Source organism: Nanorana parkeri, unplaced genomic scaffold, assembly GCF_000935625.1.
Source record: "Nanorana parkeri isolate BGI_ZX_2015 unplaced genomic scaffold, ASM93562v1 scaffold545, whole genome shotgun sequence".
Classification (NCBI taxonomy): Eukaryota; Metazoa; Chordata; class Amphibia; order Anura; family Dicroglossidae; genus Nanorana; species Nanorana parkeri.
In genome coordinates, this window is record NW_017306813.1 from 45,530 (window position 1) to 71,752 (window position 26,223).

The 26,223-nt window shown below is 42.3% G+C and overlaps 1 protein-coding gene across 2 annotated transcripts in view; it reads left to right on the forward strand.

The window, feature by feature from the left end:
* The window catches only part of RAB3GAP1 (RAB3 GTPase activating protein catalytic subunit 1), a 114,981-nt gene that overhangs the window by 37,685 nt on the left and 51,073 nt on the right, over positions 1 to 26,223 (forward strand). For both annotated transcript variants that reach the window (XM_018561806.1, XM_018561808.1), the window contains exons 13-15: positions 2,463 to 2,632; positions 7,997 to 8,089; positions 19,799 to 19,971. In XM_018561806.1, coding sequence (XP_018417308.1) covers positions 2,463 to 2,632; positions 7,997 to 8,089; positions 19,799 to 19,971 — 436 coding nt within the window. The remainder of the gene's footprint in view (positions 1 to 2,462; positions 2,633 to 7,996; positions 8,090 to 19,798; positions 19,972 to 26,223) is intronic.

Genomic DNA, 26,223 nt, shown 5'->3' on the forward strand with positions numbered 1-26,223 from the left:
TTTGCTTTCTGATGTCAGAGCTGCCCTCTCTGATGTCTGGTAATCTGACAGCTCTTGGGGAAAATATTCAAAAAGCAGCAAGAGCAAGTAGAGGAAGCACTGTTTCAAAGAATAAATAAAGCAGAAGCAGGGAGATCCTTGATATTCGCATGTACAGTACGGAGAAAACTGAACACAACAGTAGCCAAAATCTCACTCCATATCTTGTAAGACTAGAAATTGGAGGCAGTAGTACCTTAGATGGTCTAACACTGCCTATATACAGCTATGAAGCTCAAGGCACAGGACGTGCAGTGTGATTTTTGAGGAGGAATTCCAGGCAAATGGAATTGTGATTTTTTTTTTTTTTTTGCTTGGGCAAAGTTAAAACTAGATGTTCCCTACAAGATAGCAAATTTTCACTTTTGAGTTGAACTACACTTTAAAGGGTTGACCTAGTATGGAGATTGTAGTCAGTAAATTAGCTGTTTAGGGTTCCAAATAACCCAGTCTGAAGTTTTGTTAGTGATATGCTATATACCTGCTGAGCTAAGTTTCTAAGTAATATCTAAAGTTTGAACTATGGACAGTAAGTAATAGTAGGCTTGTTTTGTGGTTGGCACCAGAGGCATCCCCAGGCATGGTGTGACCCGGAGCGGCCACCAGGTGACATCCCCCTGGGACGTCATAATATATCACGTGAGCTTACCTGCTGGCGGCCATCGAGGTGATGGACGCCAGCAAAGAGAAGGAGGGGTCGTTCACCCGGTGCGATAAGGTATGCCGCTGGGTCCCGTCCTCTCTCCTGCAACTGTCGGGCTCTCAATCATTGACTGAGTGCCTGACTTTTCAGAAGGGGTGACACCAAAATGACTGTCAGTCATTTTGGTGTCACTCGGTGCGGGCCGCACCCCCCTTGTGACGCCACTGGTTAGCACTACTGTTTTGCAGTGCTAGCTTTAACCACTTGCTGTCTAGACCATTTTCTTAATTTCTTCACCCCAAACAATTAATATTTTCTGAAAGCAGATGGCCTGTACAATAAAAATGCTAGTTGCAATTTTTTATCTTGCAATAATTTTATGATACAATATACTAAATTAATTTTATTGCACAGAAACAGAATATAATACAATTTTTTTTGGTAAAATATCAAAGATGGAGCTGTCGGGTAAAAAGATACCAAACATGTCAACCCTTAAGATTGCGTGTACCTGTAAAATGGCAACAAATTACCAAAATTGCCCATAGTCAATAGTTTAAAAGCTTTTAGTGTTAGGGGCAGGGGACTTTACAGGTTTTTGGGTGTTTTTTTTTTTTTTTGTGTGACTTTAATTTTTTATGTTTTTTTGGATACACTTTATTGCTATCACATAGGGAGCTAACAAGAGTATGTGACAGGCCCTCTTTATGGAGGCATCAGGGGTCCATTACACCCCTAATGTAACCTAGGGACCCCAAAGAAACTGATGGATCATGCATCACCAGCTTCTTCTCTGACCAGAGAAACCGGAGAAAAGACGGCGTGAAACCGAATGTGATGTAATACACATCACTGCCGGGTTTATTGATCGGAGGGGAGATCAGCCCCATGGAAGTGTCTCCTGAAAGGTATACTCGCCCATCCACACTCCCTTGCCATGCCTCCGCTGCAAGATTCCACCCTAAGTAAGACCTGGTGTTGGAATGGTGATGGAGCTTACAAAGGTGTATGATGTCATTGCTGATTTTCAAGCCTAAGCAATATCGCACACGGGGTAGGTCACAAGCTCCCCCATACCTGGAAACTCTACTCTGTTATTGCAATAGAATGAGGCCTCACATGGAGCTGGTATGCAGCAAGAGGGGGGGGAGGGGAGATCGGTGAGTATACCTTGCTGAAGGGGTGGGCTATCTGGAAGCACTTTACACTTTAACCAAGGTTCCTGGTGCCCTGGTCTCAGACTTGTAGGAAATTGGTTCTACACCTACATGACAGATGTTCCAGGCAAGTACTGTACCTCTGGTACTTGGAGGTGATATTTTTCAAGGTGGCTTTAGACAACTAGAATTCAGTTTTGCATATAGGATTGTAAGCGTAATGGCACATAAAGACCTTTTGTGTGACACTTCAGCCACACAACTGGGCTCTTAAGGTTGGGTTTAAAATTTCAGGCAGAACAAAAGATCTTGCAGAGTTCACCTTTCTCATAAAGAGTGAAGCTAAGATTCCGTGTCAGAGTTCAGACAATTTAAGCACACTTAATGAATATGATTTGCATGTTTTTACCCATGATCCCGGGTGCCGTTCTGTCTAATTTTGAGAGAAAGGAAAAAAAAATCTGGTTTTATTAGCACATTGTACAGATTTGCAATGAGGCAGAATGAGCCAGTTGCTAAGCAGCACCTCGCAGATCCCTCTAAATGAATACTTCTATGCAGCCAGCATACAATGTCCTTTTGTGTTTCCTCTTTCTCTCTATTATTTATTTTTTTGGTTACAGACACAGCTGATATCAGCCAGGCTCTATCAAGGCTCACCGAGCCAGCACCGGTCCCTATACACAAGCTGTCCGTCACCGGCATGGTCAGCAGTGCCAGGAAGAAGATCCGCAAACATCGGGGCGCCGCCGAATCCCCATTAAGCAGCGACGTTCTAAACGCTGTTTTATTTGTAGGTTTTACTGTGAATTTTTTGATTGTTTTTGTATTTAATTTCTTCCTTCACCTGTTGTATCTTCTCAACATGACCCTAATTTAACGCATTCATCTTAGCAGCTAATACAAGTGTTAATTAAGAGTTGCTGCAGTGTTGGTTGAGTGTGAATTAATCATATCTGTTGTTTACCTTGTTAACGGTTCAGCCTCCTGAATATATTGGGTATGTTATGGCGTTAGAAACATTTCTCTCTGCTCCTGAAATCTGCCAACTGCGTAATAGGGCTATTTTTACCCATGCATATCTACCACGCTAATCAGCTGGTGACAGAAAACGAGAGACTGAATGTATATATGCAGTTCAAGCAGATTTGTTTTTGTTTTTTTTTGCACCCCTGGAGCATCTGGCACCAGGCTAGTCAAGGATACTTGGTGTGCCAAGATGTAATCAAGGCTGGACAGATTGATGTATAATTTAGTCAAGTTATCCGAAGTGCCAGCAGGAGTTTTAAAATTCACACTTCATATAAGTCAGTAGGGCACATATCAGCATTTACCAAATCGCATAATTACCATTATTTCGGAGTTTTAAAATAGTATCTTTTTGAATATTCAAAAACGAGATCCTGCTCCTGAGCTTCTCCATATGATCTAAAGCCCAGGCAGCCAAAATCAGATGGTCTTAGCTGCCAGTTGGGTGTTTTTACATCATTTTAAAAAGGCAGATGGCAGGAATGAACTAGGCTGGGGTAGTACTAGTAAGAAATGTTGGGCTGGTGACCCTGATTTAAGATACTTCATCCATCAAGCCTTGCCCACAATGGGACCCGCAGTCAGTAAGGTGCAGATGGATTATATACCTACCTGCTCTTCATCAGACATGAGATCACAACTACTTGCAGAGGGAAGTCTTCCAGCATCAACTTCCTTTGCTACACTTGATGTCATGTGATTGAATGGCAAGAGGCACAAAGGAAGCTGATGCTGGAAGAGTTGAAAACCGTGTCATAACGATCCATGTGGTTTATGAACACCCACCTTTCACCGTGCCCTCCAATCACCGCGGCACCATGACACAATTTGTGTGGTATGCTTTCTTTCGGCCAGCCTAATGTGTCTGTATCATAAAGTGGCCACTTGGTTGTGTTTGCTTCCTGCCAACATTAGACTTGCTATGATATAAGAAAATCTGAGCAGCACTTCTAAGCAGGAAGCAAAGCCTGCATATGTAATTAGCAAATATGACTGTCCATAGGTGGATATATTGCAGAGCTATATCCAGAAACAAGACCAAAAACACACCCTTCCTTTCATGAAAGAAAAACATATATTCCCTTTTACATCTTGACCCTTTGGCTTTTCTCTTTAGACCTGAAAGTGCATCTGAATTGTTGTTGGCAATTATACATAGGACACAATAGGAAGCTTCTAGTGTTAAAATAGATGGCAGTGAGCAGATAAGGGGACAGTATTACCGTACAATGTCCTGAGGCCCTTAACCCTTTGTTAGGAAATAACTGCTTACATACAAATTCAACTTAAGAACAAACCTACAGAACCTATCTTGTTCGTAACCCGGGGACTACCTGTACCTCTGGTACTTGGAGGTGATGTTTTTTTAAGTTTTGCATATCGTGTAAAAGTGAAACATGAAATCTGACAGCACAATACAGACATTACATTTTTGAAACAAAACTCCCCTCAGCGATCAGGGTTTTTCAGTCCTGGAGTTTCCAGAATAGAGCTGTTAAAATGTAAGGTAAGGTTTTTTTTTTTTTAAAACATGCATTGTGAAAGGGAATATACACTGCCTGGCCAAAAAACACACTATAATATTTCATTGGACCGCCTTTAGCTTTGATTACGGCAATCATTCCCGGGGCATTGTTTCTATAACCTTATGTAATGTCACAACATTTATTTCCGTCCAGAGTTGCATTAAATTTCCTGATCCTGTAGTGATGATGGAAGAGTCGGACCACTGTGCAAAGTCTTCTCCAGCACATCCCAATGGATTTAATGTCTCTTGCTCCCTGAACCACTCTTTCACAATTTGAGCCCGATGAATTGCCATCTTGGAATATGCCCAATGTGCCATCACGGTCATTTAGTATATTTAGGTAGGCAGCTGACCTCAGTTTTTCAGGACATAACATTGCTGAACCTAGACCTGACCAACTGAAGCAACCCCAGGTCATAACACTTATCCAGTGGAAGGCTCCGACCTATTTGCTTAGCTAAATCCAAGTGGAGACTTTTTTTTGGCCAGGCAGCATATAACAAATATAAAGCAGGTGTTATCCCAATTTGGCCCGTTGATCTCAGGAACAAAGGTAGAATGCATCAGTTCTGTTTAGACATTATCCATGCTTCTAACTCCTAATAGTCAGGAAGATGTAGAAAATTATTCATTTGTGTATGGTCACTCCTCCTGAGAATTTAATTCCTTATCCGTTGTGAAATAACATCTTTTCCCATAATGTCAAAGGATAGTTTCTTCTTTTCTTCTTTTACTGTAAGCTGAGCGGTCCTTCTGCCTGAAATAGCGGAAAGGTGTGAGCACAGAAACAGCATCTTCCAGGGTGTTAGGTCCTGGACTGTGTGCTAGTCTCTCTTTCACTGCAAGGCTAGAAAGTAAATGTGTTAATTAGTATTAATTAGTGATTTCAACAGCTGCTTGTATTAAATATACTAGTTTTTTTTTTATTAGTCAACAAGCTTCATCCAAAGGACATACTATTGCATTCCTTACAACATACAACAGTGCCTCGAAATCAGGACAACTTTAAAACGAGAACTTGTATGGAAAAGGCTAAGTAGAAAGCAAACCCCAGAGGCATTGTATCTTGGCCGCACTCCTTTGCATGTCAAGCCTGTTGTGGGGAGGCAGCAGGATGACTTCCAGAAATAGCACTGTGTTATCAGGAGAGATGCCAGCATAATAAAATCTTCTACACCCTCCTGCTCTGCTACTGTTTCAGCATTAACTCATCTTGCTAAAATATAAACATCAGGTGTATGGAGCCCAGGGAAGACATGTAGAGTAACCAATCAGTGATTTTGCAGGCCTTGTCTAAGTCGGGTGTGGGGTCTACTCATGTTTGTCAAAGATGGTGGACTAATGTGTTGAAGCGACTCCTGCTAACTCGGAAAAAAATGTTTACAGGCTTTTTTATTGATTTAAGGGGCTCTTACTGACCTGAGATTTCCTTCTAGTTTATTAAAGTTAATAACAGAAGATTGCAACTTTGAAGGAAACTATATATTGAGGGGAAATAACAAACAGGCAGACAGCTGAACCTGGGGGTTAGGTTACAGGTCTCCTTAACCAATTTAAGATATTAAATTTAGGAGATGCATCCTAAATAATAACTTCAACACAGTTTCTAGGACATATCTCTTATATTCAGCTCATCTCCTCCTGGCGCAATTACCTCCCCTGTCCCCCTGAAACTATTATCCACAATTACTGGCAGTTAAAATGACAACTGGGAATTGCATAGCAGAAGCAATTACATAGCAGAAACAGTTGTCAAAATGCAGTTGCTCCCGTGTACAATTACACTTGCGGATAGTCTGCAAGTGTCACCGAGTAACGAAGTGTAACAATGTATACCTCCTCATATATCACTTCCCCCTCCCTTTTAGATTGTAAGCCCTCAGGGGCAGGGCTCTCCTTACCATCTTGTCTTGAATTGTATTGTGATTGTAATGTCCTCCTTATATTGTAAAGCGCTGTGCAAACTATTGGCGCTATATAAATCCTGTATAATAATAATAATTTACTATTACACATATATTTACATTGAAGCTGTGACCTTTGACCTCTGAATACAACATCAGTTAAATAGGCTTTACAAAGTCAACAAAGCCTTTAAAAGAAGAAAAAATTATATCAAATATTATTAATCCCCCTTACCTTTTTAGTTAACCCCAATCAACTTCTTCCTTCCTTTCTCTCCAGTTATTATTTTTCTGCTGATCAAAATAGGAAAAAAGCAAATTTTTATCATCTTTTAATTTTTTTTTCTATATCGATGACAGTAAAAATATAAAATAATGTGCAAGACAATATTGCCCCAAAAAGCCTAGTTTGTCCCTAAAAACACACAGTCTATATTACTTGGTTATTTAAAGTCATACTCCAGGATCTGCGCTGGGTGTGAAAATGATCATTAAAAAGCTGTTATGTGTGGAGGGCCGCTGCAAAGTATTAAAGTCTTACCTCGCAGCATGCCGATTCTGACACATCATGGCATTCTTCTGGGTGCTGCAGGGAGTGAGAGATCCGACTCGAGCAGTGAAATGCTCCAGTAGCATCCCTGGTCCTCCTTCCTACTACTTGCCCATTCACAAAATGCCTTATATTTTTCTGAAAGAATACAAGGCATTCTGTGATTGGAGGAGAGATGTCACATCCTACCCCTTCTTCTCCAATCTCACAACGCATTGTATTTATAGTTTTAAGTCATGACAAAGGTACAGGCCCATAGCGGAAATATAACAATTGCTCTGGTCCAGCTGAAGTGGTTAAAGCCCAACATTTTGACGTGCATAAGGAAGGATTAAAACCTATGTGTGAGGTGTTTGATTTATTTATGTTTCTGCTGCCTGTGTCTTGTTCAAAAAGATGTCCTATCAGGCCCTACTGGCTAGTTGTCAGACAGAACAGTAATTGAGAAGTGGCCTCTCCCATATGGGAGCAATAGACAGCACTTCCATTTTGTATAACGGGTATCAAAGAATAGGAGGTGGGTGGGTATCTCCCCCAAAAGGGGGCACAGATCGTGCTTAAAAGCAGAGGTTCTTACCCTTCCCCATGCTATCCAAAAATAAAATGCCTGAAATTGGACTTGAACAAGAAAATGAGGTGTCACCGAATTTTACTTGCTTTATATCCAAATTAAAGTCACATTAATAGATATGCAGCTATATAGAAACTGTAGTTGCAATGTCTATTTTCATAGTCTTGCTTCTAAATATGGTTGTGCAGTCCAATAGGCACCAGAGTTAGACCCACTGCACTCCGTAAGAAACCTTGTCAGACACACCCCTCTCTTCCTCTTCAATACAATTTTCTGTGAGGAAAATAGTGGGAGTTTTGTCAAATTTAACTGCACAAGTGGGATTTTGGAAAAAAAAAACAGTCAGTCCTCTAAAATATCTAGTAGTCTAAGAAGGAGTCCTGTCAAAGGATCCCCCTTGCTTGTTCACTTCCCATTGATGCAAACCAGATCTTATATTTTTGCTGTAACTTGTTTCAGAGAGTAGAAAGCTCACAGTGAATACAGAGATGTTTGGATCATAAGAACATTCAGAGAGTTTCGTATCGCCTCTTTCCCATGTCCTTACATTTCCTGTTTCTGCTTTTTGCTTCCAGTTCCTGTTTCCAGATGCAAAATCACTGGATGGAGAGCCAAAGCCCAGTGGATCCACGGGAGACATTGCAGCTCACACAGAGAGTGAGGATTATGTAAGTATACAATCCAACCAGTTGTAGGTGGACCATCGCGGAGTCCGCTGAGTATTTCCTCTTTGTGAAACAATTTCAGGGAAACATTTTTAACTTCTAATTAATCAAAAAGTCAGGCCTGGGGGATCCTACTTCTCCAGCCAACCAATGAGGAAGGGTATGTCTTGGAACTAATAATGTTATCTTAATAGGGATTGGATTTCCTTTTTCAAATATATATATAATGTATATGTGTTTTGTGAAATTACACTTTAAAGTAGTGTTTTGCAGCTCTGTTAAACAATCGACACCGATAGATCTGTGTATGATAGACTATATATAGTAAATATACTGTGTATGATAGAAAAATATATTTCTTACCATTTTAAATGTTTTGTTGCAGCAGGCAACATGGCTGATTCCACATTTTTCTCAGCACATACACAGTGATCTGTCCTTATAGAAAGACTTAGGGCTGAAATCCCATTATCCATGGTCCCTGGGTGTGTTGTAAAGTAGTCAAGGCTCCAAGCTCACTCCTGTGATGGACTACAATCTCAATACAAATGATCAAACTAAAGATGAGTTTGTAGTCCATCACAGGAGAGAGCTTGTAGCGGCGGCTGCTTTACAACACACACAGGGACAATGGGGTACAAAAGTAGCCCCCCTCCAGAAGGAAGGACAGTGTCAGCACCAATTCAGAGATGATTTGAGGATCTACAGCCGAGTGATACACAAATAAGATACATTTTTGTTAAAAGTTAAGGTACTTGAATGTATTTTTAAGATTTAACTCCTGAGTTTAGTGTCACTTTAAGACGTCTCTGAAGTGTGAATGTCTTTCAGGGGAAGTCATATAAAACTGCAAATACTGAGATACTGGTATCTCTAACAACATATCAACGCAACATTTTGTAGCAGTCTTGTAGGACCTTAGTTTAATCCCAATAGCAAGGGTCGCTTTAAGAACAAGATCATGGCTTTATGTGGTTCAGCATGAGTTAATGAAGCCCCTGAAATGACCACTATAATAACCTTGGTTGTCAGTAAAGCATGTCTGGAGTTATCCGCAGTGTGGTGACTGCTGACACCAGTTCTAGTAATTGCTGCTGTATAATCAGAAACCTACTGTATTCCTTCAAGGATAATTAGATTTTAACAACTTACAGGGGACAATAAACCTAAATGATAGTTGGGCTTATATAAAAGAGCTATTAATAGCGTTCTCGTAATAAGTATGTAAAACTTTCTAGAACTTAGCAGGTCTAAGTATTTTTGTGATAAAAATTTTAGTTCCATTGGGAGGGGGAATGTGTTCTTCCACAAAACAGACTTCCTGACCTGCAATCCTGTTCAGCTACTTCCTGTCTGACAAAGTTATGGAACTTTATGACCATTGCAGGTTCAGGTTGTGACCGGTTAACAATAGTTCCGATAGGTTTTGATTATGTTATCTGAAGTTAACATGCTGTATGTAGTACTATATACCCTGACAATTTTTAATTAAGTGACAAAAAAAGTTGACCTAATTGTAGATTTTAACACTTCTCAGAATTATGCAGCCTGTGTCTGTTGGAGAAATTGCCCTCCTTTCCTGTCCCTTTGACCATACAGGAAGTGAAGGTTAATGAGAATTACATCACTTTTAAGCCCAATTGAACTTTGAGTTTAAATCTGCTAAATACTTTTTGTTTGATGCCCCTGGAATGTATGTTGTTTTTCAGTTTGTTTTCTTAGAAAGTCCCCACAGCCTGAGTAGAAAAGTCTCTCCCGTGCTATCATGCTGCAGAATGGGACCTTTTCTTTCTGTGTGGAAGCAGTGGTCTCTCTACAGAGATTTGGCTCTCCCCCTGCTGAGTCAGAGCTTAAAGTTCTCTAGTCAGGAGCCCTGATTGCAGGGCAATATGTTTTCCTATATGATTGGTGTCTGCACAGAGCCCACTGCTTTCCTACTGAGAGCAAGGGTCTCACTCTGCAGCATGCTGGCAGGGGACAGGCTTTTCTACTCGGGCTGTGTTTTCCAAGGAACCGAACTGTAAGGCTTTGAACAGTTTTTGTTTTGATGCCCCTGGAATGTGTTTAGCTGGTTTTAGTTGAGTTCAATTGGGCTTTATTCAAGCTGCTAGCAGGTTTCGGTAGACTTTCAATATGCTAGCAGCTTGTTTTAAAGGGACAGTCAGTTTTCCATTAAGATCTATGTTGAATCTTCCAAAGCTTGCTGTACACATTGCTTTACTGTTTATTTCTACTTAAAGCTATATGCTGAGAGCACAGCCGCGCTAGAGCCCGGACGGATCCCGATAACACTGTCCAGATCCACCCCGCTGTCTGATTGACAGCTGGCTCTGCCTCTCTAGAGTCAGAGCCAGCTGTGCCCGCCCCATCCATTCCTCCAGTCAGCGTTGGAGGATCAAAGATGGAAATCTCTGTGGGGTGGCGGAGGGGGGGTGGGGGTCGGTGACTGACAGTCAACGCTCTCTGCAGGGAGAGGATCGGGAAGTCAGCGATCGGCGGTATGTGTTGACGTTCTGTACAATAGAGCCGACGTGTGACAGCTTCAGTGTCACAGGTCGTCTTGAATTATGGGGATGAGTGTATTTCACTCACCCCATAATTCTCCTTTTAAGGCTTTAAGTACTTCAGGTACTTTAACGCATGAAGTACAAATAAACACTAACAGGGTTATTCAGAAAAGGGTGAAGAGTTTGGAGAAGTGAACAATCTCGGACAACATAGCTGAACTGGAAAGTGAGCTGAATTGGAGAATGTTTCCAGTTCAGCTATGTTGTCCTAGATTGTTCACTTCTCCCACCTTCTCCAAACCCTTTACCCATTAGTGAATAACCTTGTAAATGTTGTTTGTGTACATAATGTGAAAATATACATGGGGGCAGCCATAGTTGTGCCTGTTCCTCTTATTCCAGGCAGTGTTTGTCTGAAAAAAGTGAACTGTGAATTCTTTAATGACATGCATAAAACACCCCAAATCCTTTTGGTAACGAGAGACTGTAATCTTATCCTGGGCTGTGTAAGAGCACTGTTTAAAAAAAAATAATAATGTGATGCTGACACATGAAGAGTGATTTTTAATGGTGCGTCCACTTTAATCTTTGAGTATAGGTCTACTTTAAACCTTCTATTGCTGGAAGAGGTGGTTCTACAAAAACACATTTCAGAGATTCATTACTTTTGCAAACAACATCCATGTTCAATTTTTTAACCAGTTGACATCCGGGTGTTAAACCCCCTTCCCATCGAGGCCATTTTTCAGTATTCAGCGCTGCGGTACTTTGACTGACATTTATTCCGTCATGCAGCGCTGTACTGAAATTAATTTTATACCCTTTTTTGGGGACAGATAGAGCTTTCTTTTGGTGGTATTTATTCACCACTGGGGTTTTTATTTTTTTACTATATTAAGGAAAAATTACCGAAATTTAAAAAAAAAAACTAGTTTCCCCTATATTAAATGATAAAACATTTATTATTACCCAATTTTTTGGTAAAATATAAAAGATGGGGTCACGTCGGGTAAAAAGACACTAAACATGTCAAGCCTTAAAATTGCGTGCGCGCGCGAAACCTCAAAAAACGATAATACCCAAAATTGGCCATAGGCGACGCTTTAAAAGCTGTTACCGCTCATCAGTTTAGTGTTATCAGTGATTGATGGCCCTAAAATGATTGCTCTCACTGCGACGTTCGCGGCGATATGTAACATGTGTAGCGCAATTGTAATTTTTGCGCGCTGGGGCACCGGACGCGTATTTACGTTTATAGGCGCGTAAACGTGGGGGTGGGGGAGTTAAACATTTTGGGGGGGTTTTTCCCCTTTTTTTATATGTGACTTTTATTTTATTTTACTTTTTTATGTGTTACTTTTATTTTTTTTTATTTATATTTACTTTTTTGCACTTATTGTTATTGCTATTATATAGGGGGATAACAATCCCCCTATATAATAGCAAAGGCACACTGACAGGTCCTCCTTTATGGAGACATTAGGGGTCTCTAGGACCCCTAATGTCACCTGTGGACCCCAAAAGAAGCTGATGAAGCAGAACGAGCACATATAGACGATCGGCGGGCTATGGAGCCGCTGATCGCCTATATGTGAAACACCCGGTAACGGGTGTGTGCAATAGTCGGGTCTTTTCTGCCCGTGCGTGCCCGCTAGGGGGCGCGCGCGAGCAGAAAAAAATTGCCGTCTGGAGACGGCAACCCGCAAATGCTGCAGTGCCGTCCGTCCGTTTTTTTACTACGGGCGGATGGCAAGTGGTTAATTTCATTCTAAAATGTTTTTGCTGAGATAAAATAGTGTGACGTTAAATAAAGTTCGTTTTGAGGTTGAAGCGGGACTGGCAGTAATAGGCAACATATCAGGTCCCTCCTCCATCACCGCTTGCTGCTTTAGGGCCCATTTGCACTATTGTGGTAATGCATATGTAGTAACATACATTAGTGTGATGCATTCTGAATGGCACCCCTACAAGCCGTGCTGATGGACATGTAATGCAGCACAATGCGTGCCAGCGCCCCAGTGCTCATTGTGGCACAGACTGCTGTTAAAAATGCTACATGTACCTTTTTTGGCGCATTTAAATGAATAGGCTGCCTTTATGCAGTGAAGGTGACGCAGGTTAATAAAATAATTTTGGTGTGATATTGGTTATTTAATAAAATGCAAGAATAGGTTCACGTGTCTGAATACATTTGCAAGGCCCTGTATATATTATTATGATATATGAAAGGACGGTGAACTTGTGCTTTTTTAAAGGTCGCTGAAATCATCGGTGACACCCTTATAATTTACAGCAGAGGGCACATTATCCCATATATTATGTATGATATAATATGTGAAAGGACTACCGACTGCATTCACATGCATTTATTTTAAAGCTTGTGTAGCTGTCGAGACAAGAAAGCAAAAGATCTGAAGCTGTAATATAATAGGGATATTAAGAATAAAGTGTGAAATACCAGAAAACATTTTACAGGAAGCAATAAAACCTGTGCATTGCCTGTGTAGGGTAAAGGAACAAGGTCACTTAACAACCCCAGAGGAATAGCAGAGATGTCACCAGCACACCAAAAAAGTTTCAGCAAAGGTCCATTTAATTACAAGTTGCCATTCAATTACAAGCGCTTTCGGGGCCTCAAGGGTTCAGTCCTTCTAAGCCTGATGAAGGGGAACCCTTAAGGTCCCGAAAGCGCTTGTAATTGAATGGCAACTTGCCATTAAATGGACTTTTGCAGAAAACGTTTTGGTGTGCTGGTGAGATCTATGTTGTTCACAGTGCCACCCATGGTCACTACAAGCACCCACCTGTACATACAAGATAGCTACTGTTCCGGTAAGCAGTGCAGCAAGATACCTACTCTGTTAACAACCCCAGACACCCAGGCACGCACACCCAGGCACGCACACCCAGGCACGCACACCCAGGCACGCACACCCAGGCACGCACACAGACACACACACAGACACACACACATATCTAATCCTTTATCTATCTTTATCTATCTATCCTATCTATCTAATGCTTTCATGATAGGCTTTAAAGTAAATGCAAAAAACTAAAATGTGATATTTTGCAGCTTACTAGACTTAGATGTAGTGGGTGCTTTACTTTCTTTAGGCCAGTGCCTTTCAGGGACTCTTAGGATCCCCAATCATCAAGGCATTGTGTGTTGTAAGACCCCAATGTGAACTATACTAAGCCCAAATTGGTTAATAGTGATCATAAAGGAGAACAATGGGGTCAAGGCTTTTCCCCATAGTTCTCCTGAGGGTCATGGGAAAACACAAACTAGCGTCCTCCCGAGACTCAAAGCTCAGTATACTGAGACGCTGCAAGCCGGAACAGATCCCGACATTGCTGTCCAGATCCACCCAGCTGCGTGATTGACAGCTGGCTCTGCCTATCCAGAGGCAGAGCCAGCTGTGCCCGCCCCTCCCCCATCCGTTCCTCAAGTACCTGCAGGGAGTCGTGAGGGACAGTCACGGCTCTCTGCAGGGATAGATCAAGAAGTGAGCGAGCGACGGTATGTGTTCGCTCACTTCCCGAGCTACTGAGCCGACCTGTGACAGTTTCATTGTCACAGGTCGGCTCAAATTATGAGGCTGAGTGAAAATCACTCGCCTCATAATTCTCCTTTAAGTAGTAGTGCAGAGTGTTTCATGGTAAAGTGAGCTTCAGCAGCTGATTTTTAGCTCAGAGTCCTGATGAAGGCAGACCCAAAACCCCTGAAACGCATTTGCTTATCATTTATGCTGAATATACAGGATTGAATCCACAATAAATCATTCAGATGTCATGTTTGACCCTCTTTTCCTTTAAATCATCTGCGTTCCATGTCATGCATGCTTGGAAGTGGCCTTTCCGGAGTTATTACACTCAACTCTTCTTACATCTTACGGTGCAAAGCATTGGATCCATTGCCTCAATCCCATATACCCCTCAAACTAGTTATAAGACAATGAACCAAAAACTATTTAGTTTTTTTACAAGGCACATGTCGGCCCTGGAAAGGGTGTGCAGCCGAGGAGTAAGACGGTAACTGTCCCTCTAAATGGTTCTATCTAACCATTTCACACTAACCTCATTTTGCAGTAACTTTTTTCTTTAGTCTAGAGCTCCTCCTTAAGCTGTAGGAATTTCCGCCTGTCTGCCTGCGATTTATTGTTACTGATGAAAGGGCCCGATTGAGGTGGGCAGCAATCAATTAGGCTGATTGCGTTACATAATACAGCTGTTATTATAAGAGAGAGGGTGAAGAAAAGATCGTACACCCACCCAGAGCTGTCAGAAGTATAGCATGTGCTGCTTGTTTTTATTATTCTGCAGTTGACCCCTCTGAAGGATTGACGACCTTAGCTCTTCTTTTTTTTTTTTTCTAGAATTAATTTTTACAGCTACTTTTGCTTTTGCAATGTCTGTGATGCAATCAGCGGTTTCTAATCTGGTTTTATAACTGATTCCATTAGGGTGGTGACGAGCTCTGTAACCAGCATAGGATTTCCTGTAATTCCAATCTGTGATAAGGATCACTATTTATCCATCTTATGTCTGATATATATGGTGCTGGCTGTCAGGGTACCAAGAAAAACTTAAAGTGCAGGTTTAAAAAATATCAATAAACATAAATGGCAAGAAACAATGGAGAAAGTCCAGGGCGTCGTTGGTGCCAAGCCAGCGGTGAGATGCCAAAGCGGGAAGTCGGAGGAACCAGGTCAGGGAATACTGAGGGCAGAATAAACGGAAACAAGCAGGAGTCAGGAACCAGGAGATCAGCCAGCCAGAGCTAGGGTCATACACGGAAAACAGGAACAACAGCAGAGAACTTGGTAGATCAGAACACACGTAAGGGTAGAGACTGAATGGACAAGCTGATGGTTAAATAGTGAACTGGTGTTTGCATCATCACTCTGAAACAGGAGTTTGTCAGAACATTTGTCGGTAGTTGCAGAATGACGATGTTTATGGGTTTGGTCATAAGAGGCCACCAAAGAGGAACAAACAGTGTCAGACACACTGCACACAATACAGGCTGCTGGTAACTAGACAATGTCAGGGTGAGAAACCCTGACGCTGGCACACAGGTGAAGAGAAGCAGCGGGCCTGGGTGCAGCATGTCTGGCTATATGAACTATATCAGCTAAATGAAGCAATCACAGGACTTGTCCAGAGCATAAGAAGAAAAGTTGTTGTTTAATGTATTTACTTGAGGAAAAGGTTACCTTGAGAAAGGTGGGCAAGGCCCTCCTGAAACATTGGTCTGAATAAACAACAACCTTTTTGTCTTAAGCAGGGCCAAGCAAAGTCAGAGCATGGGCCGAGCTAAGGCACAGGCAGGACCAAGCTGAGGCAGAGCTGTGGGCGGCACAGCTGGGGAGGGAGCTTCTCCTGCTTCCGCAGTGCCCAGATGTCTCCTGCTCTGTGCAGGACTGAGCTATAAAGCTGATAGCTCAGTCCTGCAGATTACACTGGAAGATTGTGGCTCTCCCTGTATAACCAGTAAAACGTCACTCTGCAGTCAGAATAGCAGCTGCCCACTCTCTTTCGGGAGATCGGTGTGCTCCTGGTAAACAGAGTACAGCACCCGGCTGTCATGAAGCTCCAGTGATTACACAGGGAAACCCACGTTCTCCCTGTGTAATCTGCAGGACTAAGCTGTCAACTTGGCAGGTCAGGTCCTCCTCTGCATTCATTTATGAATGAAAGCTACTGTAGGGGCACAGACAGCAATAAAAAAAAGTGACAGAGGCTCTGACTATTCTACAATTCCAAATGTTTTGGCTTTTGGTACCCTATAAAAAAATCATCCTCCATCTTGTCCTTTAAATTATTAACCACACCACTTCTACCACCTCTGATCTGATGAGAATGGTTCAAACGGTGCTGTCCACATGTATCTCTTTTTCCTGTCGTGTCACTACTGTGCTGCTCACTGTTCTCCATGCTGGAGGCTCTGACATGAGGAAGCAAAACCTGCCTCTACCAAGATGGAGGCATCCGCATAGAGACACAGTCTAGAACAAGGCATGGCAAACCAGTAATAAGTATAAGTTCAGGTTTGGTCCTTACCCGAGCTTATCCGAACCCAGCAGTTAGGTGTCCGTGCACTCCTAATGGGCTGCACCCAGGGAACTCCCTGCCCCACATGTAAACAAAGAGAAGGATGCTGGTGACTTCCTTGACCTTCTATGGTCATTGGCGCTGAACAAATATGGCCACATAAGATCAATGATGTCACCAGCATCTTACCCCATGGTTTAAGTGCAGGTTGGGGAATGCCAAGGCCAGAGCTGATGCATTCATTGACACCTAACTACCAGCTTCAGATGAACTCTGTTCCAGACTAAACCCAAGCTCATCCAAGGGTCATACACGGAAAACAGGAACAACAGCAGAGAACTTGGTAGATCAGAACACACGTAAGGGTAGAGACTGAATGGACAAGCTGATGGTTAAATAGTGAACTGGTGTTTGCATCATCACTCTGAAACAGGAGTTTGTCAGAACATTTGTCGGTAGTTGCAGAATGACGATGTTTATGGGTTTGGTCATAAGAGGCCACCAAAGAGGAACAAACAGTGTCAGACACACTGCACACAATACAGGCTGCTGGTAACTAGACAATGTCAGGGTGAGAAACCCTGACGCTGGCACACAGGTGAAGAGAAGCAGCGGGCCTGGGTGCAGCATGTCTGGCTATATGAACTATATCAGCTAAATGAAGCAATCACAGGACTTGTCCAGAGCATAAGAAGAAAAGTTGTTGTTTAATGTATTTACTTGAGGAAAAGGTTACCTTGAGAAAGGTGGGCAAGGCCCTCCTGAAACATTGGTCTGAATAAACAACAACCTTTTTGTCTTAAGCAGGGCCAAGCAAAGTCAGAGCATGGGCCGAGCTAAGGCACAGGCAGGACCAAGCTGAGGCAGAGCTGTGGGCGGCACAGCTGGGGAGGGAGCTTCTCCTGCTTCCGCAGTGCCCAGATGTCTCCTGCTCTGTGCAGGACTGAGCTATAAAGCTGATAGCTCAGTCCTGCAGATTACACTGGAAGATTGTGGCTCTCCCTGTATAACCAGTAAAACGTCACTCTGCAGTCAGAATAGCAGCTGCCCACTCTCTTTCGGGAGATCGGTGTGCTCCTGGTAAACAGAGTACAGCACCCGGCTGTCATGAAGCTCCAGTGATTACACAGGGAAACCCACGTTCTCCCTGTGTAATCTGCAGGACTAAGCTGTCAACTTGGCAGGTCAGGTCCTCCTCTGCATTCATTTATGAATGAAAGCTACTGTAGGGGCACAGACAGCAATAAAAAAAAGTGACAGAGGCTCTGACTATTCTACAATTCCAAATGTTTTGGCTTTTGGTACCCTATAAAAAAATCATCCTCCATCTTGTCCTTTAAATTATTAACCACACCACTTCTACCACCTCTGATCTGATGAGAATGGTTCAAACGGTGCTGTCCACATGTATCTCTTTTTCCTGTCGTGTCACTACTGTGCTGCTCACTGTTCTCCATGCTGGAGGCTCTGACATGAGGAAGCAAAACCTGCCTCTACCAAGATGGAGGCATCCGCATAGAGACACAGTCTAGAACAAGGCATGGCAAACCAGTAATAAGTATAAGTTCAGGTTTGGTCCTTACCCGAGCTTATCCGAACCCAGCAGTTAGGTGTCCGTGCACTCCTAATGGGCTGCACCCAGGGAACTCCCTGCCCCACATGTAAACAAAGAGAAGGATGCTGGTGACTTCCTTGACCTTCTATGGTCATTGGCGCTGAACAAATATGGCCACATAAGATCAATGATGTCACCAGCATCTTACCCCATGGTTTAAGTGCAGGTTGGGGAATGCCAAGGCCAGAGCTGATGCATTCATTGACACCTAACTACCAGCTTCAGATGAACTCTGTTCCAGACTAAACCCAAGCTCATCCCTGATCAGCAAAAGGTTCAGATCAATGCCCAGATAATATTGGTAAGTATCTCTTTGCCCCCTCTGTCTACTTCTTTCGGGTACAGCTTTCAGAGTTCGGTTCCTCTTTAACTTCCAGGTATAAAGTAGTAATCGCCCGCACCCCCAGGTCCCATGCATCAATCCGTTGCTTTTTGCCCGATGAAAGGACCATGTTAGGTTCCGAAACGTTGATTTCGGCTTGTGATGCCATGTGTATCTGACGTCAATAAAAGGACGGATTGATGCATGGGACCTTGGTGTGCGGGCAATTACTTCTTTATACTTGGATTTGTGCAGTGGCTTATGCTTCGCACCCAGCACCCCCAAGGGATTCCGGTCTGGAGTGCAATGGTACACTCGTAAATCTTTAACTTCCAGGGAGCAGGAAAACAACCTCTGAAGCTTAAAATAATTTGTTTAAAAATAATTATAAATAATAATAATAATAACAAATGCCCAACACACCAGTGCATACAGCTTGGACCCCTTATCAGCAGCACTTCTGCGTGATGAGGTCTACGCATTTCATCATAAAGACTTCATCAGAGATTTCCAACAATGGGGACACCGTCATTACCTGTGGTGGTAAAGCGTGGTGTTATATGGAAGGAAATCATACAGATCGGAATTAACTCGTAGTGGGTTTTTTTTTTTTTTAGCTTTTAGTTTTAGATTGTGTTTGTGCCATTTATCTGTAATTTTAGATGTTGACATATAGACACACACTCATAAGATGTAGATGTATAGGAACATGCAATTATACTAGTTGTTTGCAAATTATTCAAATGTAGTATGCAAATCAGAGCAATTAGACACTCATGGCCTCTTCCCTGTTGTAGCGTGTGATTAATATAATTACAGGTTATCAATAAAGTTTAGTTTCAGCATCAATGAAGTATTGGTATTCATCTAGTTCCATCAATAAGAAAAGTTTAATCCTGGCTTCAGAGTTTTCATTCCCTCCGTTCTGTTCGTGAGAGGCTTATAACCATTCTTTCTCCTGATCATCCAGAATGAAATTATTTTTCGGTACAATAAGCTGATCCATATTCATAGGGGCTCTCTGTATCTTTAAATGAGATGTTGGTTATTTTTTTTCGTCGGGAACGCGGTTCAGGAATTTTGCATATTTTCAGCCATCTGTCCTTGGCGATCAGACCGACTCATTTGTGATGCAACAATGCTCAAATGATTGTAAAACGCTTGAATTATGTATGTTGGATGTGATTGTTTATTTTTTTTTCTGTTCGCAGAATCTGTACAGCCAGCTGAAATCGGCACCGGCGGACAGCCTGACCTTCAAACTGGCTCTGTGCCTGTGCATGGTAAACTTCTATCATGGAGGGGTGCGAGGTGTGGCGCATTTGTGGCAGGAGTTCGTACTGGAGATGCGCTATCGGTGGGAGAACAATTCTATAATTCCAGGGTGGGTACCCCAGGCTGTTTATGACATTGTTTGTGTCTTGTTTATTTTAAAGTTAGCACTCCGTATTCCATCCCAACCTCTGCAGCAGATTTGAATTTATAAGTATATACTGTAGATTGTGGCATTTTCACTGCCTGCCATGCCCAGGGCTGGTGCAGTGTTCATGTCCTTTAGAGCTCTCGGCATCTTGTGCGTGTGAACCATGCCTGGACATTGAATATGATAGAACCCGCAGAAACATGCACAGAGCTTAGGAAAAAGGCCATTATTCTCTATGGCCAGGCCCGGCATATGCACACGGTTTCACAGGGCATAGGAAGCTTCAGAGGAGAGAAACACGGCACCGGCACCAGCCTTAAAGTGACATTAAAGTCCCCCCCATGTAAATGTCAGCACTTACCTTAAATGATGTCTCCTTATTCCGATCATCTTCTTCTTTCCTGATGTTTTCATCTGTCCCTCCAGAGATGCGGCGGCTCTCCCATCCAGCGCTGACTGCTCTGTCCCTCCGATCAGCGGTGCCTGCATGCAGGTGCACACGTCCATAGACTTACCTTGCATCTCTGCTCGTCTCCCGGCCGAGAATAGGAACTGCGCATGCGCCCGCCCCAAGATCCTTTGCGGCCGTACGGGCAGTTCCTGATTCTCGGCGCGGGCGCGCGCAGCGATTACGAGGTAAGTTTAAACCTAGTTAAAGCGTTTTGTTTTTTTTAAAACTTTTTGCCTATATCTAGTGCTTGCTAGAACCCCTTTAAGCCGGCCATACACATTACAACCATCGCAAGATGGTTGTAAGGTAATTAAAAAAAGTACGCCCATCTGCCCATCTTCGACAGACACATTTTACTTGCGATCATCGCAAGCCCGCCCCGCTAAGGGGCGGGTTTCAGATGACTGTAATGCTGAACGGCAGTGTGCGCTTGCGCACAACGGCCCGTGTGGCATTTGTGTTACGAGCAGGCCACAAACTTGCCGAAAATCATACGATTCTCAGCAGGTTTTCAAACATGCACGTAAGACAAAACACGTGCGACCGTACAGTATAAACGGTCACACGCCTTCCATACACCTGCCGATTATCGTACGATCGCAGGATTTCCCGCGATTATCGTACGATAATCGGCAGGTGTATGGGCACCTTTTATACAGCATGCACCTGTGTTTCTTCATTTACTGTGGGGGTGAAATCTACATTGCAACTATAAAAGGGCGCTTATTCTTTAACTTACCAATGTAACATTTCTAATACGAATGGCCTGTTTTAGTACTATTACAGTTCAATATTTGTTTTTTTATTAGATCTTTCCGAAATGGAAGCTATACTGGTTATTGGTAATTATTTTTGTTGTTTCTTTTTAAAATATATGTCCAGCAAAAACACTTTTTTTAAATTTTTTTTTATTTAAAGCCCGTTTCCACCTTTTGCAGAGGTATTTTTAAAAACACATATGTCAGCAAGATGCAGGAGTGCACATGAAGCAGGCGTATGCAGTTGCTGTATATGAACACGCATACCTACTTTCTTTTGTCCTCTTCATCTCCTCATGGCTTCTTTTATAAAATGGCCGCCTCTGTGCTTTGCAAGCAGTCTGTGTATATTAAAAATAATAAATGTACTGCACCAATATTCAAGCGAACAGCTACCAGGCACTAGGGTGTACACACACTGTAAAAGTGCCCATACACCTTGCGATTATCGTACGATAATCGCCGGGAAATCCCGCGATCGTACGATAATCGCAAGATGTATGGAAGGCGTGCAACCGTTTTTACTGTACGGTCGCACGTCTTTTGTCGAACCAGTATGCTTCTTCTTCTGCATGTTTCTAGCCTGCTCGTTCGACAACTGCAGAACGGGCCGGTGTGCGCATGTGCCCGTTGCGCGTTTAGCATTGCGGTCATTGGAAGCCCGCCCCTCAGCGGGGCGAGCTTTCGATGATCGCAAGTACGATGGGCAGATCGTACAAGCTTTTAATAAGCTTACGACCATCGCAAGACAAAAGTCTTGCGATGGTCGTAAGGTGTATGGGCACCTTTAGTGTGTATATGTGAATATAAATGTAGCTAAATGTGCCAAGCTAAGCATGACAATAAAACATTACAGTGAGTTTTAACACCTGTCTCTGGGCAGGTTAATAACACCACCTAGCTCCAATTATGCAAATGCTATCAACACCTGGTTGTGACTAACATATATTATGTGGATTGGAGCAACATTCACCATATTTATTCCCAGATAATTTTTGTACAAGTCATTCTGAGAAAGCTGGTCGGATGACCAGTGAAACATCTTCAAGAAAAATACAGCAAGTCCAGTTGCTTTGATTTGTTTTTGTACAGATATACCATGACCTGGATGAATGAGAACCTTCACAAACATATTACAGTGAGGTATGTCCACTCAGGACATGTTACTTCACAGAAATTGTGAGTTCAATTGCAAGTCAGTGGGCCCTCCATTAACTTGTACCATCCGATTTTGGTGTGACTGCACCCTTTAAGTAGAACTATGGGCAAAAGCAAAAATTACATATGTTCTGCAGTTTGTAAATCGCATTAACACGTCAGTGTTTGTTTACCCGAGTCCATCCTGTGATGTAGTTTTTTCACTCGTTGATCCTGTAAGCAGGTCAATTGATTTTCCTCTTCCTGTAATTGAGTGACAACGCCGTGCTATTTGCAGTGAAATCAGTTTGATGTTGCAATCTGATTGTACAATCTCCTTCAGCTCTACCAACAACTAAGTCATGCAATTGCTGCCTTCACTGGATACAAAGTAATTGGTTGGATTAGGTAAATCTAAAGTTGATTGTACAAAGATTGTATGGTTCAGATGGAACATGCATGGTTCACTAAAATAGACATGTCATTTTAGATGGACTTCAAGTAAGTCACAAATAAAGGAAAATCCAACTGAAGCTAACACTTTGTAAGCAGTTGCAGCAGAAGTTTGTTTTTTTTCTTGTGAAAAAAAGGTTTAGAAAAAGGTGCGCGGCTATCTGATTGACGTTGCCACGCGCGTGCATGATGACGTCATCGCACATGCACGGTCGTCTTATTAGCGCCTGCCGGTGGCCATCTTGGTGATGGACGCCGGCAGAGAGAGGTGGGGACATTCACCCGGCGGGATGAGGTATGCCGCCCGGTCCTCTCCTCTCTCCTGACACTGTCGGACTCTCGGTCCATGACTTGAGTGCCCGACTGTTTAAAGGGGGTGACACCAAAATGACTGTTAGTCATTTTGGTGTCACCCGGGTGCGGGCAAGCACCCCCATTGTGACGCTACTGGACCAGAGGTATAAAAGTGACCATTGTAAGCACTCCCATCAAATGCAATGAACAGCTTGGCCTGCTTTTACATTTTGAGAAAAATTAAATCAAAGACGTGAAATAAATAAAAAAAGGAATTAGTATATATGGAATACTATCATTCCAGGTATTACCCTCATACAGAACCCCATAAACTTTTACCTGCTCGAAGCGGCCTTTAATATATAACAAAAGGATCTGCAAATGCAAAATAGTCACTTCTGTGATGACTAATGGAATTCTATAACAAGCTTCTTTCAGCAGAGCCAAAAGCTGAAATAGCTGACTATGTGAAAACGAGATGAGCGCTCCCTCTGCTGGCTGAATAGAAGACTGCGCAATATTACTATGCAATATTTCACATTTCTCTTACTAAAGAAAAAAAATATTTAACCACTTACTGTGAGTGGCCGTACATATATCACTGCTTTATCAGCTTCTTTGGAGTGTCTCGGTGTGATTTGGAGTCTGAAAGACCCCTAATGTCTCCATAAAGAGGACCTGTCTGTCACACACTATCTGCTATTACATAGGGGGCTTGTTAGCTATTTGATAGCAATAAAGTTAAGTGTAAAAAAAAAAGTTTAAAAAATAAAAACATTTACCGTATATACTCGAGTATAAGCCGTCCCGAATATAAGCCGAGGTACCTAATTTTAGCCAAAAAAACTGGGAAAAAGTATTGACCCGAATATAAGCCGAGGGTGGGAAATGAGGCAGCTACTGGTAGATAGATACCATTAAAATACATTAATATTTATTTAAAAGAAAAATAACCTAGCTCTGTAAGTGGAAAAGGGGGTACAGGGCTACATATCATGTACTACGGATCATTTAACCCATTCATATTAGCAGAGGATAATTGTAAATCTATTGTTCAGTGAATTTAAAAACTGGCAAAAACTATGTAGAGTCCTTCGCCCCCCACGTGCACGCACATACATACGCAAACACGCGTGCAAAGCCGAAAATTGCGCTACACATGTTACATATCGCCGGAGTGAGAGCAATAATTCTACAGCCATTGATCACTGTTGGCACTAAACTGATGAGCGGTAAAAGCTTTTAAAGTGTCCTCTATGGGAAATCTGGGGCATTTAATTTTTTTGCGGCTTTACAGCGAATGCAATTTTAGGGCTTGACATGTTTGGTATCTATTTAGCCAACGTGACCCCGTCTTATATATTTTACCAAAACATTTTTTTTTTATTCTACAGAGCCTCGGCTTTCAGAGAATATACAATTTTTCGGGGGTTTAAAGCAGTTTTTTAGCCAAAAATTAATATTATGTGTGTGCAAATGTAAGAAATTGCTCCGGACAACAAGTAGTTAATTGTTTACTTTGTTTTTTTTGTGCTGACCATGATAAACTTTGTACAAAACCAATACATTCCCTTCAAAATCCTTTTTTTTTATTTTGGCAAATGCACTGAACACTCAGAAAACTGCCGTTTATAAACCGAATAAGTGCAGAAAGGGGTTCTGTTAATTACAGATGTTCAGCCTGCTGCCCACGCACGGTGATTTTTTTTTCTGTTTCAGACCAAAACAATCTTATCTTCCAACTTTTCTTTTTAATTGAAGCTGAACTCCGGGAAAATGACTAAATGCACATTTTAAATACATAAAACCGGTTTCATCTGCCAAAAGGTTTTTAATTCTGTCCAGAAGTCTTGTGATACACAGAACCCTGGAACATTGCAAGACCAAGACGGCTTCCTATATGATAGTATGTAAAGTATGCATTCAAGTGTAAGTGGTAATGAAATCCGGGACCTCAGTGCTACAAAGTGGGTGTGCTTAACCACTAAGCTTCCATATATTTATCTGTTTATTTTTGGGGTGCTGTCCATTGCATTGCAGAGTTAATTGCACCCCAACACACCTTGGTTATAGTGCACAGATGGCTATGCTTTGTGTTCTGTCTTGCGCTGAAGAAAATTGTGCATGGTTCATTTTTCTGTGTGCTAAGGTGTCCTCACTGCCCATTCAAAATTATATATGTATATATTTATATCTATAAGTGTGTGTGTGTGTGTGTGTGTGTGTGTGTGTGTGTGTGTGTATTCTTTGGGTACCTTAGTTTTCTTTTCCTCCCCATTCCTCTCTCAGTGGCCATTTTTACTATGGGCGGATTAATATATCTTCCTTTACTTCCTGGAACTCTAGCACATGTCACTAGGACATGTGACCATACACATCATCTCAGGGGAGGAAAATGCCTTTCCCTGAGATCTCGTGAGATTACAGATGATATTTCCCAGCAATGCTCTGCTGATGCAACCTTCCCAGGATGCAATGTTTGGGCACATTACATCACTAATGGCCAAGAGGACCAGGAAGTGGAAATGTATGAATGTAATGTGATTTCATATCAGCATGCTGAGGTGATTTTTAGTGAAAGGGGGTAAAGGTCTGCTTTAAGTCTGTATCTGAACCTGAGAATATGTAGGCCAATGTGTTCTCTGGTTCTAGGCTCTGCCCTCTTGTAGTTTTTAGAGGTAAGTTGCAACAGGGAAATCCATGTGACCAAGGACTGCGATCTCATTTAAAAGAACTGCAATGAGCCAGCATAATCTGGTTGCAAGCTGAGCAGACTATGATTTTGCACTTATTGCTGTATATTTTAGGTAGTGTTAAAAATGATTTCCAGGCACAAAAAGGCTGCCTACAGAAAACTACAGGAGGGGGCGGAGACAAGATCAGTCACCCTGCACAAGGAGAGAGAGCAGCAGTGACTGGTCTTTTTTTGCAGTAGTGGTGGAGACAAGACCAGCCACCAGGCACAAGGAGAGAGAGCAGCAGTGACCGGTCTTTATTACAGGAAGCTCCAAGTGTCACACTGGATTACTGCACAGATCTGGAAGGAATACACAAAGCTCACCAAGATTCCAGAAGGAATACACATGACTCTTGTATGTAGACAATATATGCTCAACCCGG